We start from the raw sequence: 21423 nt of genomic DNA on the forward strand, positions 1-21423 counted from the left end.
ATAATCATCAATAATCCTTAAATTTTCTGAAATTTATGACTACTTTGATTAGATTATATTGTGCTATAGATGGGTATTACATGGTGTGGAATGTGTTGAGTAAGTGTTCACCTGAAAAGTTTCCCAGAAACAAATTTTACCTCTTAGAAACGTGGAAGGAATAATGTGTATTTGTGGAATGTCTCTACCAATGTACTATGATAGCTTTTCTGTGAACTTTGAGGATGAACATGTTTTGGAAAGTCTTTCAGTAGAGGTGCCAAAAAACTGATGATTAAGTGGGGGAAAACTTGTGTCTGTTCATGTTTTAGCTTATGCTCAGCAACATGTAGAGGTGTGACTTTGAAAGCTAAGCTAATTGCACTTTCCAGTCACCAAACGCTGTATAGGAGTCTGTGATGTTAGAGTATGCAGAAATCCACAACCTGCCCTGCCTATTCCGAAACACTTGATTCCCTCATTAGGCATTGCTTAAGTGGATCATCAGGAATGTATTTAGAATACTTTGTGGGCTGTGTTCAGAAACTAGTTGGCTAATTGTCACAAATGTTTTTATAGTTTCTTAGGGTTTACTTGCAACTCGAGCTTACAGGGAACCTTTCAAGAACATGAATCCCTTTGACACATCAAAACCATGCATTAAAATGTGTAGGTAGCCTAATTGATTTTCTTGCATTGCTGATTTTTAATAAAATGGCTTTTACATTAGAATTGGGTTGGATGTAATATTTTTGTCAAGATAGATTCTTTTAAAACTGTTGTGTAGGTAATTCACTTAGTTCTATGTAGTTTACAGTGTTCAACAGGAGGGCCTATAAAAATTGCCTGTATGTACTTTGATGGAAAGGCCAGGAAGGAAAGGAGTTCCAGCATTTCAAGCTAGGATGGATAGGAAGCATGGATGCTCTGCCTCTGGACTGCCTGAATTTGAAAGGTTCTAGATCAGCGCTGCCTGCTAGGTCTTTCTGCAGTGATGGAAATGTTCATTCTGTACTGTGCAATTTGGTTGTCACTAGTCACGTGTAGCTAGTGTGACTGCATATTTAATTTTAATTAACTGCATATTTAATTTTAATTAATTTAAGTAGCCATTTGTAGTTAGTGGCACCTATGTTAGTGCAGTAAGTATTAAGTATTAAGAAACGAAGGGAAAGTGTATGTATAGAAATGGCTCCAGTGACCTGTGTAGGACTTCTGATCCAAATTAGTTTGCTTGGCATGGCTTGTAAACTCTTCAGCCTTGATTTCCATCTTCTACTATAATATTGTCATAGATCCCATCTCCTCACTTCTGATCTTTATGCTTAACTTTTTTTTACTAAAAAGCAAGTTCATAACTCACACTAGGATTGAGACTATTTTGATATCTTTGGGAGATGCTTACCATCTTCACCTCAACTTTTTTTCTGTGTCTAACCTCAACTCTTCTCACAAGTGGGAAAAGAGTCTTATTTTGACATTGCCCACTAAGTTTTTTGTATTTGAGACCTATTTCGTTTCACCCGTTGCTCTACTTTCATAAATGCTGCTGCAGATTACATACTAGATCTTAGGGTGGCAGTGCCTGACTAACTTGATGTCCTCCGTAGATACTGAAGGAAGTTTAATTTCCCTTGTTTTTGTTTTTATATGCTCCTAGGCTACTGAGCTGTTATATAATTGACTACTTTTGTATAGTGATATTATGGTGATTTTGTTTGGATCAGTCTATTGAGGTGTGTTGGGCCCTGACCCCCTTGTACAGAACTGACCTAAAATCTGATTTTTTTCCCCCTGCTTTTTTGTAGCTGAATATCTTCTCTGCTGTCACTTCTGGCTTTAGTCCATTCTGATCTTTGCTACCTCTTACTGTTAATAATCAAACATCCACCTCATTTGTCTATTTCTGGTGTTAGTCAGGCTCTCCTATAAATCTAATTTTACTTTACTTTTCTGGTTTCTTCTGTTAGTTTATCTAAAAAACATCAGGCTTTAATTTTTGTTACCAAAGGTAAGTATCAAAAGTGGGTTTGTTTGTTTTTCTTATGGTGGCAAACAGACCACTCTTTACATTTTGTGCAGTCTTCCCTTTTTCAATTATTTTTTGTCTTTGAATGCTCAGAAATTTGTTTATAACTTAAAAAAATAATCTCTAGAAACATGAATCATTAGGACTTCCAGAAGCCTGATTGATAAATAGATGGGCCTACATTTAACTGGAAATAGTTGTAGATTCTCTAGGAGACATGATAAATTCTGACATTCTACAGGATAGAATATGTAGTAGTACTTCCCCAGATTTATCCATGAATGAAGCCAAATTCAAAGTAATTCATCTTGAACATTAGAAAATAGCTCTTAACAAGAAATCTGGTATATCAAAATTTAAGTGACTTATACTACCAACACTCTAAATTGGGTAAAACTTTAAATCAGCATAGATACTATATAGAGCACAGTTGTCAAAATAGCACACAAAATGAAGAAAAGATATAAGCATTTTAAAGTGTTATCTCTAAAACCTTTAAAAGACTTGAGTACTGGTTCTGTTTCTTAGAACAAAATCTTGAACCCTAAAAGAATCAGGTGTCCTTTGTAGATGGTAGTAATATGAGTCAATCTGCATTACCAAGAAACTATTAACAAAGGAGATGGAAGGGAGAGTTTTCTCAGTAATTGTTGTTACGTTAGGAATTGACGAGACATCTCAGTAATACTTCTGTCAGAAGAGAGGAAGGGGATACAGTAGGTCATTCTATTTAGGGACATTTTTAACACTGGTCTTCCTGTTTTGCTGAGAAAATACTCAGATGTTCATCTTTTTTCCTTTGTCATTGAGCAGGAAAAAGTTACCAAGAGAAGCAGGTTCTTAAATTATTATTTCATACAATTTTAGGAAATTCCTCCTGCTATAAGTGAAGTAACCTTAGAGTCGCCTGCCAAAAGGAAAACCTTAATTTTCACAATGGGCCATCTGTTTAACATTGAGTTGACCTTTCATTTTGTGAATTAATTTCAGGAGGGGCAAGATTTCTTCCTTCCTGGAAGACTGTCCTGTTCTGTGCTTCATAGCACACTGAATGATTTTAGTAACTAGCTGTGCTTTTCCCGCCGGCATTCTCCCCCCCAACACTTAGGTTCGTAGATTTTCGTTTGACTGCCTCGCTTTTGCCCCCATACAAGAAACATAAGTGATTGTCAAAAAAATATTTGCTTCCTTTCTTAACATATGATTTAGTAAACTTTTTTCTTTCTTTGTGTAGGGGCTTCTTAGGTACAGAGATTTGAGTTAATCTTGTTAATTTACTAACTCATTCATCCAAAAAATGTTAGAAACCCTGTATGTGTCAGGTACTCTGCTTGGCATTAAGGTCCAGTGGTAAGCAAGCAGATGTGATGCTTGCCCTCTGGAATTTCTAGTCTAGTTTATAGCACATTATCATCATCAATCTATAAACATAGGCCCTGCTCTCGTTTTAATTTTTATTTTCTTCCTTTCAACGTCCTCTTCGCTCTCCCCCTCCATAAGCATCAACTCAGATATACGTGTCCTTAGATATTTGTTCTTGAAGATATAAAAAATTTATATTAATGGTATTACAGATCTCAGTTTATTCCTTACGTTTTTTACCCAGTACTGTATTTTTAAGCTCTAGCTATCAAAATCACTACTTCTGACTCTGCATAATATTCTATTATCTGCCCCCAACACATTTACTTACTCATTTCCCCAGTGATGGACTCTGTGTTGCTTCCTACACCCTGATACAAATAATACCACCGTGAGCACTCTGGGATATCTTACCTTAAGGACCTGTGAAATTATTTCTTTGGAGTACTTACCCAAGAGTTGGATTCTGGGTCATAGGTAAACAGAATGGCTTACCAAGCAGTTCACAAAGGTTCCTGTTTTTCCCCATTCTCACCAGTACTTGCTGTTACTCAGTTTTCTAATTTTTATTTTTCTTATAGTTTTGAAGTGATACTTCTTGCATTTCTCTTACAGTTGTTGAGAGTGACCTTTCTTCATATTGTTAGCCGTGTTTATCCTGTAAATTGCTTATTCATGTCTTTTTCCCATTTGTTCTCTTGAGTTACCTGTTTTTTTCTTGTTTTTGTAGAAGTTCCTTATATTCTAGATATTAGCCCTCAGTTTTGTCAGTTTTGGATGAAGAAATCATCTTTCCCAAAGCGTTTTTCACTGAATAGAAATCCTTAATTTGACTGAAGCTAAATCTACCAATGTTTTATGTTGTGTGGATTTTTTTCATTGTGTTAGTTTTGCGTTTTAGGCCTATAATCTCTCTGGAGTTTGTCTTGTGCATACTGAGAGGTCGGATCTACTTTTGCCCATGTGGCAAATGTTCGTGGTGGAGTCTGCTAAGGAATCCATCCTTTCCTACTGCTTTGAGAAACCAACTGTGTCATAGGAGATTCTCTTTTATGCATAGTCTGTTTATAAGCTCAGTCTTCTGTTACTAGGTCAATTTGTTTCTGTGCCAGCACCAGTGTGTCTTTGTTTTTTAACTTTGTGTAGTCTGTCTTAATATCTGGCAGGGAAAATTCCCGGCTACCCTGCAAATACATATGTACTGTTGCTCTTGCTTTGCAGAGTTACCTTAGCTTTCCAAAGACCTTTTTTTGGTAACAGCTTTATTAAGATATAATTCACATATTATACAATCTTATTTAAAATGTACAATTCAGTGGTTTTTAATATAAATTAGCAGAGTTGTCCAGCCACCACCCAAATCAATTTAGAACATTTTCATTACCCCCAAAAGAAACCCCATACTCTTTAGCTATTGTTCCCTGACCCACCCATCTCCCACAGTCCTAGACAAACCACTAATCTATTGCTGTCTCTATAGGTTTGCCTGTTCTGGGCATTTCATGTAAATGGAATCATACAGTAAATGATCTTTTGTGACTGACTTGACTTAGCACAGTTTTTTCAGGATTCATCCACTTTGTAGCATGCATCAATACTTTGTTCCTTTTTATGACTGAAGAATATTCCATTGCATGGATATGCCACATTTTGTTTGTCTCTTCATCAGTTGATGGACATTTGGGTGGTTTCCACCTTTTAGCTATTATGAATTATGCTTCTGTAAACATTAATGTACAAGTTTTTGTGTGGACATACGTTTTCATTTCTCTTGGTTATATATGTAAGAGCAGAATTGGTTGGTCAAATGCTAACTCTGTGTCTAAGTTTTTGAGGAACTACCAAACTTTTTTCCAAATTAGTTGCCCCATTTTTTTTCCCCACCAACAGTGTATGAAGGTTCTAATTTCTGCATATCCTTGTCAACTCTTGTCATTATCTGGCTTTTTGATTATAGCCATCCTAGTGGGTATGAAGGGGGTATCGCTGTGGTTTTGATTTGCATTTCCCTAATGACTAATGATGTTGAGCATCTTGTATGTGCTTATTGGCCATTTGTATATCTTCTTTGGAGAAATTCTATTCAAATCCTTTGTCCATTTTTTAATTGTTTTTTGTTGTTGTCCTTTTATTTACTCAAGAAATTCATTCATTTCATCCACATTATTTAATTTATTGACACTTTTTTTATTTTTAAAAACTATGTCTGTAGGTCTGTCTTTTCCAAATAGTATTTTGATTTTTGCTTATCTCTTTCTCTTGATCATTCTCGTCTGATCCACAAAATAGTGGTTATGAGTTGAGGCCCAAGAGTCATTCTGCCAATTACCAGTTCCACTGCTTAGCAGCTATGTGACCTTTGACAAGTTACATAACTACCTTTGTGCCTCTATTTCCTCAATTGCAAAGTGGGTATAATGATAATTCTCTATCAGAGTGTTGTTGAAAGTATTAAATGAGTTGATATATGATAAGTCTTTAGAACAGTACTCGACACTTAGTAAGTGCTCAGTTAATGCTAGTTGCTATTAGTAGTAATAGAAGCTTTTTCTAAGAATCGGCTTTTGAGTCTGTTAATTTCTTTTTTGCTTTTTGTTCTCTATTTTGTTGATATCTGCCTTTAATTTCTTTTTTCTTATTTATTTGTGCTTACACTCCTTGATTTTAACACGATAATAAATATTGAAAGCTAGACATTTGTAATAAATAGCTAGAACTATTTCAGGTGTATCCTACAAGCTGTAATTTTTATGATGGTTGTATCTGACTTATTAAAAGTCATACTTATATTCATGTTTTTCTTCCATGCATTAAGCTTATCAATATTAATATCATTCTGAACAAGTCAAGTGACCAGTGCCCCAGCACATTTTCACTACTTTTCTTTTTCTTTGGTGAGGAAGATTGGCCCTGAGCTAACATCTGTGCCAGTCTTCCTCTATTTTGTATGTGGGACGCCACCAAAGCATGGTTTGATGAGCGGTGTATAGGTCCACACCTGGGATCCCAACCTGTGAACTCTGGGCTACCATAGCAGAGTATGAACTTAACCACTATGCCACTGGGCTGGCCCCACATTTTTGCTTCTTAAATACTCCTAACTCTTCTTCCAATCCTCTCTTTATTAGTATTCTCCAAAGTTTTGATTCTGAAGTGTTAGAGATATACTTTGTTTTTTTTCTCTCCATTGCTTACTTATTAAAAAAATACGTTATATTAACTGCTCTCCTGTATTTGTCAGGTCTCAGATATCTCATAGAATTCTCTTGGATTTATTTTCCTCCTTGCTAGAGTTTTTCAGAGAGGGTCTTGGTTTGGTAATCCTTCTGAGTTTCTGTATGCCTGGACATATCTTTATTTTATCCTCATTTTAAAATAGTATTTTATTTCTATGTAAAATTCTAGATTCAAAGCTTATCTTTCCATTACTTTAAAACTATCCCTCCAGTGTCTTCTGGATTGTAGTGTGACTGTTGGAAATTTTCAGATTTTTGTTTCTGGCAATTTTAAAATTTACTGTAACTTGTCTAGCTGACAGTTTTCTTAAATACCGTTTGTCACTCTAAGCTATTCCAATCTGAATTTTCTTTCTTTTATTCTGAGAAATTCTTAGATTGTCTTATCTTTATTTTCTCCTCTCTACTTTTTTCCCTGGGACTCTTATAGTATTGATAATGATATTTCTCTTTCTATCCTCCTTAAATTTTCCTTTTATATTTTCTATCTCTACATCCGTCTCTCCCTGAAAAATTTAACATTTCGGAATTCTTTAACCTGATCTTCCAGCTCACTAATGTGTTCTTTGGCTATTATCAATTCTTGTACCCAAGCCATCAGTTTAATTCTTTGTGTCAGATAATCTCAATACGAGGGATTCTAGTTGAATTTTTCTTTGACACTTTTTTCTGTTTCATCTTTAAGCATTCTCTCTCTCTTTTTTTTTCAAGTTTATTATAACATTTTAAATTTTTGTTTTGTCTAGATCAAAAATTCTGGTATAAATTATTCAATTTGTTCTCTGTCTTTTATGGTTTTTTGGCACTCTCAGATGTCTATCATTTTTTCCCTACGAGTATTTGCTGCCTTGTCTCTTCAAATTTTGTTGCCAAGACAGAACTAGTAAACGTATATTTTTATTCAGGTGAGTTTTATATAAAACAAATTGAACATAAAATTATCTTAAGTTTAACAAGTTATTTCAATAATTTTTAAAATTTTTATCAAGAATAAAATGGGGCCAGCTCTGTGGCCTAGTGGTTAAGTTTGGTGCACTCTGCTTTGGCGTCCCGCATTCAGTTCCCAGGCACAGACCTACACCACTCTGCAGAGGCCGTGCTCTGGTGGTGACCCACATAGAAAATAGAGGAAGCTGGGCACAGATGTGAGCACAGGGCAAATCTTCCTCTGGTCGGGGGGAGAATAAAATGTTTTCCCTCATAACTTGCTCAGCTCTAGTCATACTAAAACTTAGGTTCATCTGTTTTATTTATACTTTTTCACACTTAGAGAAAAGGAGAGAGTAACTTTTTTTAAGCAAGTGTGTGTTTGCTGCCCTATACCAAGCCTGTTATTAGGAAAGCAATAATTTGCTAGTTTCTGTTGTTAAATGGACACCAGTTTTCTGAGTTTGAGGTGGTGGAGGTGGGAATAATTTCCTCTGCCAACATTAAGAAGGTCACGTTGTCTTTTCATTAGACTAGACTCTCGCACTGCAGCTTTTCTCCCATCTGCTTTTTGCTTTTGGTGTTCTTCCCCAGAAGCATCTCTGCAGCATTAAATATGTTCAGTCAGCCAGATTTATTTCAAAATTACTTTATTATAGTATATGGAAGTCTTCAGGTTTTCAAGAGGTAAATTATAGGACCATGGTCTAGCTATATACAGTTTACTTATTAATCAAGTTTTTAATAGGCTGTTGTGGGTCAGCATTTGATGGCATGTAAGGAGATTGGGGGCGAGAAATAAACATAGGCAGATTATTAAACAGATAGCCTTGACATATTGTACCTTCTACCTCATCTTCTTTTTCTAGGTCATCTCCTTCTCTGGAACTGACCCTTTGAACTCCCTTCCCTGCTGTCTTCTTCACCAGGTCCTTTATCCTTCTGAGCAGGATAATAAATTTGTAGCCAAATTCTGTAGCATACATCTCTAATTTATCACACATTCTTTGCTTGCCAAGCCTCGGGCATGCCCTCAGAATCCTTCTCAGCACAACACTTAATGGAGCCAGTTAGAGTTAGCACTAGAGATGACACCTGGTTGTCATCTCTGTTCTATGTAACTCTTGTTCCAACCAGACTAAGACATTAACTTCTTCAGGCTATGTTTGTTTTGAAGGCTGAAAAAGAATAAAGATAGAATGGCAAGTAAAGGTGTTTCCCAATATCCAAGAGACACTTTTCTGCCCTTCCCTTACTAATCTGTTGAAGCCTTTTATGTCACTTCTACCCTTGTTTCTCTATCTGATTAGTTTATACTGGGAAATTAACACATTTGTATTCCACGGTGTAGACTAGATTTTGATTCAGTAGTGAGGAAAAAGGCATTTCTTTCTTGCCAAATAGTCTCACCTCTTTAGTCAACCTAAAGGTGAGGTGATTTCCTCTCATTTTTGGTATCACGATGTACATTTTTTCCTATCCTTGTATTTAGATTTTTTGGAGAAAATTAGATGCCACCAAACCTCTGGAAGGTGTTTGTTTTGAATGCCTTCTTCCTGGAAATAAGCAATGGTCTACGGCTAAAAAGAGAGAGGAATTTGAGAAAAGACAAGCTAGAAGGAAATGCCCGTAGGGCAGACAAGTATTACTTTATGTTTGTTCCTGAGCTAATATGAGCTGCATACTTTAACAATATCAATGAAAAAGACAGAAGAGAAAGTGGGTCAGCCCTGAAACTGTATGGCCATTACTGTATTATGTGCCTTAACTATATCAGTTGTAGTTATTCTTCACAACCGCTGTGGTCAGTGTAGGCATTGGCCTCATTTACTTAGGAAGACAATGAGGGTCAAAAAGGCAAATAATTTGCCCAAGGGCACACAGCTAGGAAGTGGTACAGTTGGGATTCTACCTCAGCTCCTTCTCACTCCAAACCTTAGGCTCCTTCCCATCTAATCATTTGGGAAATTTTACCTTTAGCAGATTTTACCTTATTTCCATAATGGACTTTATATTATAGCTTTTTTAGTTTGTGCAGTAATTACATACTTATTTACATTTTAATGTTTTATAGGTTATTTGGGCCACTGGCACTATGGATAAAATGATAGGCTTCTGAGACCAATAGTGTTGTGAGCCCTTGAGGCAGTGGAGGCCAGTGATGGAGGACAGTGGTTGAGCTGGTGCCCAGTCCTGGCTCTACCACTGCCTTCCCTTGTGCAAGTTTCTTTCCTCAGACTAAGAGACAGGCTTGTTTTGAGGATTAAACGTGGCAGTACACAGAGAACACTTAGCACCAAGCCTGACAGATAGTGGGTGCTTCATAAATGCTCTTCTTAGACATGTGCCGTGCCGTGGTAAATCCCTAGCTTCTCCCTGAGACTCTGAGACTCTTCACTGAGTTACATAGAAATTACGAACCACACTCAAGATATTGCATACTCCTATGTTGTTGTTTGTGGAGAAATAACAAATATTACGTCTACTCTTTGAATTATTTTTCATATTTTGGTTAAATATAAGATATAATCACTACTATTTAAACATGTCATATAGTATTTGAGTCTGTCCTGGTCAGGAATGTTTGTCTCACCTCAGGATTTAAAGTATTTCTAGAAAGATGCCAAAAATCTGCTTGAGGCAGGATACTTGAAATAATCGTAGACAATGACCACCAGTAGAATTAAGTGTGGTGTCTTTGTTTTAACCTTGTGTTGTATAAGAATGCAGAATCCACATTCAGTGATTAAAACATTTGCTATCTCCTTTTCTTTTTCAGAAGATGAATAATCTTTCATTTAGTGAGCTATGTTGCCTCTTCTGCTGTCCACCTTGTCCAGGGAAAATTGCTTCAAAATTAGCGTTTTTGCCACCTGATCCAACTTACACGCTAATGTGTGATGAAAGTGGAAGCCGCTGGACTTTACACCTATCAGAACGAGCAGACTGGCAGTACTCTTCTAGAGAAAAAGATGCCATTGAGTGTTTCATGACTAGAACCAGTAAAGGCAACAGAATTGCCTGCATGTTTGTGCGTTGCTCGCCCAATGCCAAATACACTTTACTCTTCTCACATGGAAATGCTGTTGATCTTGGTCAGATGAGCAGCTTTTACATAGGACTGGGATCACGGATTAATTGTAATATATTCTCATATGATTATTCTGGATATGGTGCAAGTTCCGGGAAACCAACGGAGAAGAACCTCTATGCAGACATAGAAGCTGCTTGGCTTGCTCTTAGGACAAGGTAAATGGTGATTGGGAATTTTCCACACTGGTGATCGTTAACTAAAGTTGTCCTGTATAAGAACAAAATAAAAGCTGTCTTTACAACACTTCTTGAAGTACTAAATAGAGATTATATTTACCAATATATACCTATGAAGAGTTAAATTTTTAAATTGTAATCTTAAATTTTGTAAAATAGTATAGAAGGTTTTTTAAGACAGGTCATGTTTGTGTGTCTGTGTTAGTGCATATGTGTGTGTGTGATTTTCTTAAGTTTAAGCCAATAATAAATGTTTGGTTTTATAAACTTCTTGGAGTGTGATATAAAAATCATAATTCAAAGTTGCAACATTTCAAGGGAATGAGAGTAAACAATGATTTAGCTAATATTCACTTGATCTGTTATTAACAATGTAAGAGGCTAGATTGTTTTTGTTGAAATCCTAAGCCAGAGTCTGTTCTTTTATATTTTATATTATTATCTCTTAGAAGGTATGACTTAAAGATACCTTATTGGAACTATTTTTTTTAAAGTATTCATTCTGTAAAAGTGAGATTTTACTCTGCATTCTGAACTCATCAAATTGGAGAATGATCTCAGATGAAAAAAATAATGTTATAAATCATTTAAGTAAATTCTCTTACTATGTCAGTTATTCTCTGATTGTAACAGAGAATACATTTTTGGGAACCAGAAATTGCATTGATTTTTTTCTAGTCACCAAGATACCTATAAATTTTTCTTGAAAAGTATTGCAGTTTTGTAGACTTGAGTGTATTTTTTCATGAGACAATGTACAATAAATAGATATCTTAGTACAAATTATTCTGCATATTATACATTGATAAGCTGCATGACTTCCAGAGTATTTTAGACTAAAGCTAGAGGACGTAAGAAAACCTACTGTTCCTAATTTAATGTTTAAATATTAGTAGTTTCAGTTAGTTAGGCAGAACCTCCTCAATTTTGTTATAGGCATAACCTTTTTAAAAAATGTCTTTAGAAACATTTACTCCTCCAAGATATATAATAAAGCTATACTCTCATAGCAAAGTTCTATATAAAGGGGATTTGTAGATCACTTGAAATGATACAAAAACATCTATCTGGTGAGTAAGAAAAAATAGATGGTAGTAGTATAAGTGGTAGATAAGGAACTTGTTGGGGAGGGGAGGGTGGTAAAAATGTATAAACTTAAAAACTACCTTAAATGAACAGTCAAAATCTGCTTCAGGTATACTGATGTCAGTCCCCTCAGGCCTACAGACAAAGAAACGTGAGTGCCTGCTTTTCAGAGTCAGCCAGATGAATGTAGTGTAGTAACTGTCAGGAAAGTAGGATATTTTTTTAATAACAGATTTATTGAGATATAATTCACATACCATAATTCATTCTTTTAAAGTATAACTTCAGTGGATTAGTATAGTTTTTAAGGATGCTAATAAGTTAAAGCAGATAGCTTTCATTATTAGTGCTTCTAAGTAACACAAAAAGATAACTTTATTCAAATAAAGCGTTAGTATGTAGTTCAGTGTTCTATGTTTATGTAAAAAAATCCCCTCTTGCAAGTGGTCAGCTTTATCATTATTATTATTTTTTAATCTTGTTAGATATCAATTTGAAGGAAACTTTCTAAAATGATTTCTAGTCTTGATTAGTTAATCTTTTTAAATATTTGATGACTAGTGTAGAATTCTATCATCTAATAAAATGTGTGCAATTAGAATTCATGCCTATTATTTTCTTTACTTGGTTAAAGTGAAAAGTTAGGGCTTAAGTAACCAGGAAGGGAAAAGTAGTGAACTTTATTATTATTTGAATGATCTCCTTTTCAGGATAATTGAATATCTATAATAACCTGTTTTTTAAATTCTGATCAATCAACAGAAAATAAGAGACTAATAGTCACTATGCAGCCTTCCCCTACAGTCTTTGAGTTCATTATCTGTGTGCTATAATGGAAAGGCACTGGACTGGGAGTCAGGATACCTGAGTTCTAATTATAGGTCTGTCACTAACTTACTCTACTTTGAACATCTGCTCACTAAGCAGCTGAACTAGATTAGATGGTCTCTAAAGTCCTTTCTAACTTGTACTATTCTGAAACTCTGTTATTGCTTTTGAGACCTGATATTAAATTGGCAGCTGCCCCTGCTACTCTGGAGCCTTGCCATTGCTAGCTTTAGCCTAAAACCCATCGATACCACCAACAGTGCTGCTATTCAGCTAACAGAAACCGTGCAGCTGGAGGAGTTAGGGTGATTCTACTAAAGTTCATTTTCAGAATTTCTTCATTCCTGTTAAGTGTGTACACCTAGGTCTATTGTAAAGAAAACAGCTTTTCTAATTTAGAGTCAGTGTGGAGTAGATGGAACCGTACCTTGGGGACATATCCAAATGCTTGTGTAGGCCTGACTGAAAGAAACTGTGGGGTGGTATGTCACTATCTGGATGGTTCAAATAGTCCTGTGCCCCTGGAAAGGGCCATAAGGAGCACATGGGGCTTGTCTTGCTCTTCCTGGTAAATGTTCAGATACTTGGAAAACTCTATTAACTTCTCAAACGACTAGAAGCTGTTGTGCAGATGGCCCTTAGCAGCCAGAAGTGACTGCTGTGAGACTTCTAAAGTGGAAAGGCGTATTTGATGTCACTCTAACCCTTAACCCCATTAGCTCCTGAGGCACCTTACTTACACTTGCAGTAGTTTATATTTGGGACAACTACACTGTAGACAAGTAACAGTGGCGGGAACATAGTATGTACCCAATATTACTGAGTGAATGAGTTCACACATTTAAATTTGAAGCATTTTTTAAGTGAGTAAAGCATGCTGTTGAGATTTTAGCATGATGTCTGTTCATAATTAACTGAACCATATGGCTTTTGGAATCTTCATTCATCTCTTTATCTTTTCAGTCATTAATCCATTTCTATGAGTAAGTAAAGGCAAATTTCAAGAAAAATAGTAATTTCTTCTTGGCTAAGATGCTGCATATATTTTATTCATTCCGTACTGTAACTATATGTAGTATTTTCATCACTATGACCAACTTCAGAAAATAAAATGAGTCACTTTTGATGTCTAGAGAAATAAAGAACTTTTGTTATATTGAATGTAAAATAAACACTAAATATCCGTTAAACATCAATCCATTGAAATATTAATGATATAATGTGTTCCAAATGTAGTAAAAAATATGCTACATTGAGGCCGGCGCCGTGGCCAAGTGGTTAAGTTCGCACGCTCCACTTCGGTGGCCCAGGGTTTCACTGGTTCAGATCCTGGGTGCGGACATGGCACCATTCATCAGGCCATGCTGAGGCAGCGTCCCACATGCCACAAATAGAAGGACCCACAAGTAAAATGTACAACTATGTACTGGGGGAATTTGGGGAGAAAAACCAGGGGGAAAAAAAAAGAAGATTGGCAACAGATGTTAGCTCAGGTGCCAGTCTTTTAAAAAGAAAATGCTACATTGAATTGTATAGGTGCTTTAATAAATTCATTTCTTAAGGTTGAAATTTTAGAAGACCTCAGCAATTATTTTTCAAAGGATGAAACTGAAAGATAAAATAAGCTAAGAATATAGATCTTACTGTTGCTTTAGATATGATAGTGATAACTAAGAAACTTAAGCTTTAAATGTAAGTTTGTTGACATTTTGTCATGTTGTCATTCTGTGATAAGATTAAATCCTTGGAAATGATTGAATATTTCATAGCTTCCAACTGTCCAACTCTTTCTTTTTAAACTTCTGAACTTTGTAGATACGGCATTCGCCCTGAAAATGTGATTATATATGGCCAAAGCATAGGGACCGTACCGTCTGTGGATCTTGCCGCGCGGTATGAGAGTGCTGCTGTTATCCTTCATTCTCCTTTGACCTCGGGAATGCGAGTTGCTTTTCCTGATACCAAGAAGACCTACTGTTTTGATGCATTCCCAAAGTAAGTATTAATATTCAAAATAGTTTAATTCAAAGAAACATTTGAGGGAATTTTTTTTCCATCACTTAAGGTATTCATGATACAGTTAACTCAGCTATGAGCTTCTGTTACATGTTATAGAAATTATGAAAAGTTAATTTTGAAGAGGGTGGTGGCAGGCCACCTGTCAGGAGGCTGAAATGTTTGAGCAATAGTAATCCAGGTGAAAAGTGCTGAAGGGGGCCTTATACCCCAGGCATTGACACTAGTAATGGAGAAAAGAGAATGAATTTGAGAAATAAAATTTAGAGAACTGAGTATCAAACTGGATATAGGATGCTAAACAAAAGATTTGAATACAGGTTTCTGACTTGAGCTGCTAATGGATGATGGTACCATTCAGCAAGACATATAACCATGGAGGAGAGGAGCAAGTTGAGGGAAAACGAGACACATGCATAAAAATGAGTGAAGGATGTCTAATTGATGCTATCTGATTCACAAAAGGAGTGAATTACAAAGAAGTTGTCTTAAATGAAATAGAATAAGTATTGCCACCCCAAAGTTTATAAACATACAGTGTTAGACAGATTTGAAAGAAAAGCTACTTCTCATACTTCTCAAGACAGGAGGGTAGTTCCTACCAGCTCCTCTTCATAGCTGGAAAAATTTGATGGCCTGTTTTTCTCAAAGAAAGAGAGAATGCAAGAAGTGAGAAGCTGGCAAATTTCGGTCTCCTTTCTTTCCCTAATTGGCAGCAATACAAAGGATTTTTTGTGAATGATAGATAGGCCAAAAGCCAAGTCATCACTTGGTTCTTTATAACAACTGCAAGAGTCATTTCAAAAACAATGTTTTTCATCATTAGCTAGTACGGGATCATTTTTGTAGGGAAGCTTATGGGAGCGTAACCAGAGCAGGCTGTGGGAGGTTTTGGTTTTTACATTTATTTGGGGGTTTTGCTTTAGATAATGGTAGACTGGAAGGTATATGCGTTAATTATACTGCTTCTGTCTAGCTGAATGGTGGGAATGATAAGGAGGTATTTGTGGTAATGCTACTGCCAACTTGTATCTCTTCTAGCTCTCTCTCTCATTTCTGCTGCACCAAGAGGAGGGCAGCACTAGCAGTAACCTGTTTTAAAAAGATCATACATTCCTTTTCTTTGTTGTTGTTACAAAAATTTTGTTAATTCCTCTACTACTGAACATTTGACAACAAATAATATACCCAAGCGTTTTTTCCTTACCAGATGCAGGCTTGAATTCTCTCATTGATGATTTTCCTCCTTTTCAAGATTCTATCCTCATTTTATGGTTATAATACCTTATCTCTTTATTTCTAAGAATTTTTTTAAAGAATTGTTTGTTTACTTGTAAGGTTTCTTCTCTGGGTAGTTACTGTCTCCTCTGAATTGTCTTTTTGAATTCTGATTGTTTTGCTCTATCTCTGTCTTATATTTAAAGTGTTCTCTGACTTCTGATAATTCTTGGTTGTTTGCTCATATATGCATACAAGTGAGAGACTAAAGAGCTGATGTGAAGCAGCTATTTAAGGCTTGTTGACTGTGAGCTTTATCATAGAGTGATCTAGTCAAGCCAATTAGTTGGGAATCCCCACCGCACCATGTCAGCATTTATATATCTTTCCTCTTATATGGATACAGTCTCCAAAGAATACTCTTTATAAAACTCCCGCTTGGAGGATGAAGGCCTGGCCGCCAGCATTCTGAGAGCCCAATAGGGAAAATGGGTTCATAGCAGCCAGTATGTTTATGTTTACTTAGTCTCTATGACACCTCTGCCTGAAACTGTGTCTGGCAATCCCATAGTCCACAAAGCTGCCAGTTTTGAGTGGAGCGCAGTTGTCTAGCTGCATAAAGAAGGGGAAAGATCCTGTGGGAAGGGGGTCTAAACTATTTCTTAAGCAGACTCTGAACAAATTCTGTGGATTCCAGTCACATGCCTTCATTCCCATGTCAGTTCCTAGCCCTCTGAGGTATTCCGTGGAATAAATTGGGTTGGTTCTTTTCTTTACATCCTGTCCTCTTAAAATTGTGTTTTCTCCTATACTTTTAGTCTGTTATCTTACACATTCTTCTGCTTTCCAGCTCCAAAATTTTGGTACGTTTTATTACATTACCCCTATTTTTGTGAGTTAATACTCTAAAACAAACAAACAAAAGTTTTGCGGTCATTTTAGTAGGAGATTAGGACGGGGAGAAAAATACAATGAGTGCAGAGAGGTGTGAAGTTAGCACATACTTGAAATGGTCCTTAGTTGCCTCCTCTCCTTGCAACCTGAGTTTCTCTGGGCTAAACGTCAGCATTGCAGTAGGGTGACAGTAACCATTGAGTGATTCCCTCAAAACAGAAGGTAACTTCCTCAAATCGTCTTAAGGTAGAGAGTATATAAAGGTCACTTTTGAATCTTATTTGAAGTCCAAGAGGCATCTGTTCATTCTGGATTGATTCAAGGCAGACAGTTCTGATGTTTGAATTCTCTGATGAAGCACAAGAAAATTTGTTTTGCATTCCTTTTCATAGTTAATTTATTGACTTTCCCCCTTTTTTCCCTACAGCATTGACAAAATCTCTAAGATAACCTCTCCAGTATTAATAATTCATGGGACTGAAGATGAAGTCATTGACTTTTCACATGGCCTCGCATTGTTTGAGCGTTGCCAAAGACCTGTGGAGCCTCTGTGGGTTGAAGGGGCAGGTCACAATGATGTGGAACTTTATGGACAGTACCTTGAAAGGTTGAAACAGTTTGTGTCACAGGAACTGGTAAATTTGTAAAATATTCTGTAAATTTGCATACTGGGTTTTCTTTTCTTGCTGAACTGCACTCTTTGGTAAATAACATAAAACCTGAAGGTTTTGTTTGCAAATCATGTCAGTTGCCTTCATAAATGTACAGGTAATGATTTGTTAACAGACTTAATGAAGGTTTTAATTACCAGAACTAGAAACTGGAAATAACAGTATCATGCAGTCAGGCTGTGTAATTTATATTTTTTCTGTGAATTTTTTTTTTAAACATCAAAATGAGTACTGTATGAAATTTTAATTCTATAAAATCAAATGCTGTAAAAGTATTGCTAAATGCTTTTGCATATCAGAAACAAATTTATAAATATTTTTAAAACATCTCAATGTACTAAATCTTATCCTGGTATACAAATGTAATATTCTTTCAATAAAAAGCTGTATATCAAAAACAATTCAAGTACTCAGAATAAATTGTAAGAAAATACGCAAGTTCATAGAGATGACCTAAACCCTGTTGTACAGGGATAGAGGTTTAAATGGTTATTTTATTGTAAAATACATTGAATTTTCTGTATTCCCTCGTTACCATACACTTTCTCCTTTAAAATAATTAAGTCTTTAATTTCTACACCATCTGTTAATTTACCAACTAGTTACCTTGTAAATGAGAAGTCATGATAGCACTGAATTTTAACTAGTTTTGATTTATAAGTTTGGTACTGTGAGGCAACTACTTAAAATGTTCATTTTAGTTACTTAAAAGGCATTTAGAGCTTCGAGAATGATTTCATATGCAATGTTGTTTTAAATTTTGACTAATCTCATAGAATTGAAGTACTCTTCATAATAAGAAAATCTGAAAGTCCATTAGATGTTCTTCAAGACCACAAACAGACTGGCTATTTGGTCCCTTTTCACTTTGGCTGTTTTTAAGAATAGGACCTATTGTTTTGGATTACTATCTGAGAATTTCATAGATTCACTCCTGGATGCAGGAGATAAGAAAACATTTAATTCATAACTTTTATATTAACCAATGTAGTAAAAAATAAAGCTCACTCAAAAACTAAGTTGCCTTTCCTTGAATGAATCCTGCCTGAATAAAACAATGAAAGAAAAATAAAAATAAAATTAACGGTATGTAGTCTAATTTGTAAATGAATGAATATTGAAATAATACACACTGTGGATATATTTTAAGGCCTTATGTAGTTTTAATTGTTCTGCTTGTTCTGTGGTTATGTCTAAGACTATAGTATATGATTCTCTTCAAAGTATATCAAGTATTGTGAATGCTTTGGTTCAGATGTGTCAAATTAACAGTAAAACAACAAATATACCACTCAGCTGTGCTTGTTTGCCTTCTTCCATTCTCCCCACCCTCTCCTATAAAGACTGAAAAAAAATTACCATTCATCTTTATAGAACAGAGTTCTATGGTTTTCTAAATTTTATCATCACTTTCTTCTTTTGGAGAAGTTTTTCCTCTTCAATATTATCTTTGAGCCTATGCACTTTCTTCTTTGGCCAACTTGCACCCTAGAATTTAGCTAAGTGTTTTCTTTGTTTACCTGAGAAAATCAATATATTGATCATACTAATTCCGTATTCACTTAACAAATATTTATTGAAGGTCTAAATCATGCAAAACCCTATGCTAGATAAAGATAGACGTTGACCATTTCTTCAGAGACTTCACAGTGTAGCTGAGGAGACAGACACCTCATTGCACAAATATTGCTATTTAGATAAGGGCTGAAGAGGATTTGTAGGATGTTATAAAAGGTAAAAAGGTACTTTTGGGAGGGGACCGTGGGGAGAAGGGCAAGGGAGAGTTCCAGGATAAAGTGATATTTAAACTGAGTTTTAAGGATGACAAATTACTAGACCTGGGTGGCCCAGGAGAAACATCCTGGCTGAGTGGAACATTATGTGGAAGCCTCGAGGAAAGATGATACATTTGAAATGTAAGAAGACTGGCCAGAGGTCAAGTGGAAAGGACAGCGTAAGAGTGAGATCGGCGAGCCGGCCCTGATGGCCTAGTGGTTAAAGTTCGGCACGCTCCACTTTGGTGGCCCAGGTTGGGTTCCTGGGCACAGAACCACACCACTTGTCTGTCAGCAGCCATGCTGTAGTGGCAGCTCACATAAAGAAACTAAAAGTACTTAGAACGAAAATATACAACTAGGTACTGGGGCTTTGGGGAGGGGGAAAAAAAAAGAATGAGGTTGACAAGCTAGTCAGGGGCACAATCATGCATGGAATCATGGACCCTGATCATTATCCTAAAAAGAATAGAAAGTCAGTGATAGAAATATGAAACTGCATTTGTCAAGAATTTATGGATGAGAAAAATCTGGAGATTTCATAGCTTGCTAGAAGTAACACGTGAGCCAACTGTTTAGCAATTGATGTAATCTTAAGATGCTGAAAAAGTCATTATGGGGAAATAATGTTATAGACAAAGTGCTGGCCAAACCACATCTGCAATATTAATTTGATTTCAGGATGCAGTGAAAGGATATTCACAAATTAGAGCAAATCCTGAGATGTTTTACCAACTTGGAAAGAATCCCATAAACTGAAACCCAAAGACTGATGGAAGGATTTTGTGACTATGGAATGATAGCTGTCTTCAAATATTGGAGAGGCATGTACAGTTTATTCTCTTTGATTCTCAGAACTAGGTGAAAGTTGCAAAATGGCAGAGTAGAGCTTGGTGTAAGAAGGAACTTTATGCTTATTGGTCCATCAAGGAAAGGTCTTGCCTCCTAAGGACTAGTGAGTATCTTACCCCTGGAGCTGCAGAAAGCTGAAAGACATCTGTCACAGCACTACAGAAGAAATTCCATATTTAATGAGAAGTTGAACTAGATAGACCTTGTGTAAGGTCCCTCTAAAATTTTATGTTCCATTTAGATTTCTCCTTGCTCAGAACATTGCATCTAGAAGACAGAATAATGTAAAAGAATTGAATTGGCAATCAGATCTGGGCTCTCCTCAACTGGCACTAATTAGATCTGTGACCTATGCAGGTCACTTTTCAGGACCAGTTTCCTCACTAGAAATGAAGAGATGGAACTGATTGATTGTCCCTTACACTTCTAATGTAATGTAAAAATCTCTCAGCTGCACTCTCATGTAATGACCCATATCGATTTTTAAGCTCGGCAAGAGTAGCCCCAGGTAACTTATTTGAATACTTGGTGCATGCCAACATGATGCAGTTTGGATAGTAACACTAGGCCTGGGAAAATGGTGAGCAGTGTACGTGACTCCTGCTGTATCTTAGAAGTACAAAAAGCATGATGAGAACTTTAGATTGGTTTATCATCTTCACATTTTTCCAAACTTCTAACTTACTCAGATTTTACCAGTCCTACATCCTACCTAAGAATATATCTCACAGTAGTTTTTTCCTTGATGATTTCCATAAATATATGGGTGTTCCTAACTTTAAGAAAGGAAAGCCAGATAAACTCATAAATCTTAAAAACTTTAGAAAAGCTGTAGTGTAATCCCTTCATTTTACAGGTTAGGAAACAGACCCAAAGAAGAGAAGGTGACTTTCCCAAGGTCTACAATCTAATCGTCAACAGTTGTACTCTCATCTTCTCTTCACCAAATTTATCTAGACTAATGTACCAGTGATGCTTTGGAACTATAATACAACATAAACTTATTTGCTCTCCAATGTTAATCATGATTTTATTTTTTAAATGGCTCCTAGATTCCTCCTTATCAGCTGGTTATTCATTGAATGGTAAATTGATGCCTTTCACATTTCTCAAATTAGTGATCTGTATATTTAAAGTAAGTATTTAACACTAATCCATTTTACTAGGCTCAGTAACAGCTATTTAGTCATGTTAAAACCTAGTGAAGATGGTAACTATAGTCACATGAATAAACAATCAAGTGCTTATTTCAGCAGCATATTTACTACAAATTACGACAT

General features: G+C 35.9%; 1 protein-coding gene across 4 annotated transcripts in view; it reads left to right on the forward strand.

The window, feature by feature from the left end:
- Positions 1–18811, forward strand: part of ABHD17B (abhydrolase domain containing 17B, depalmitoylase) — a 45470-nt gene extending 26659 nt beyond the window's left edge. For all 4 annotated transcript variants that reach the window (XM_005604958.3, XM_005604957.4, XM_023627214.2 and 1 more), the window contains 3 exons: positions 10313–10782; positions 14533–14712; positions 17273–18811. In XM_005604958.3, the coding sequence (XP_005605015.1) occupies positions 10316–10782; positions 14533–14712; positions 17273–17492 (867 nt within the window). In that variant the 5' untranslated portion in view covers positions 10313–10315 and the 3' untranslated portion in view covers positions 17493–18811. The remainder of the gene's footprint in view (positions 1–10312; positions 10783–14532; positions 14713–17272) is intronic.
- Positions 18812–21423: the final 2612 nt, after the last annotated feature.

The sequence above is a fragment of the Equus caballus genome, chromosome 23 (genome assembly GCF_041296265.1).
Source record: "Equus caballus isolate H_3958 breed thoroughbred chromosome 23, TB-T2T, whole genome shotgun sequence".
Lineage (NCBI taxonomy): Eukaryota > Metazoa > Chordata > Mammalia > Perissodactyla > Equidae > Equus > Equus caballus.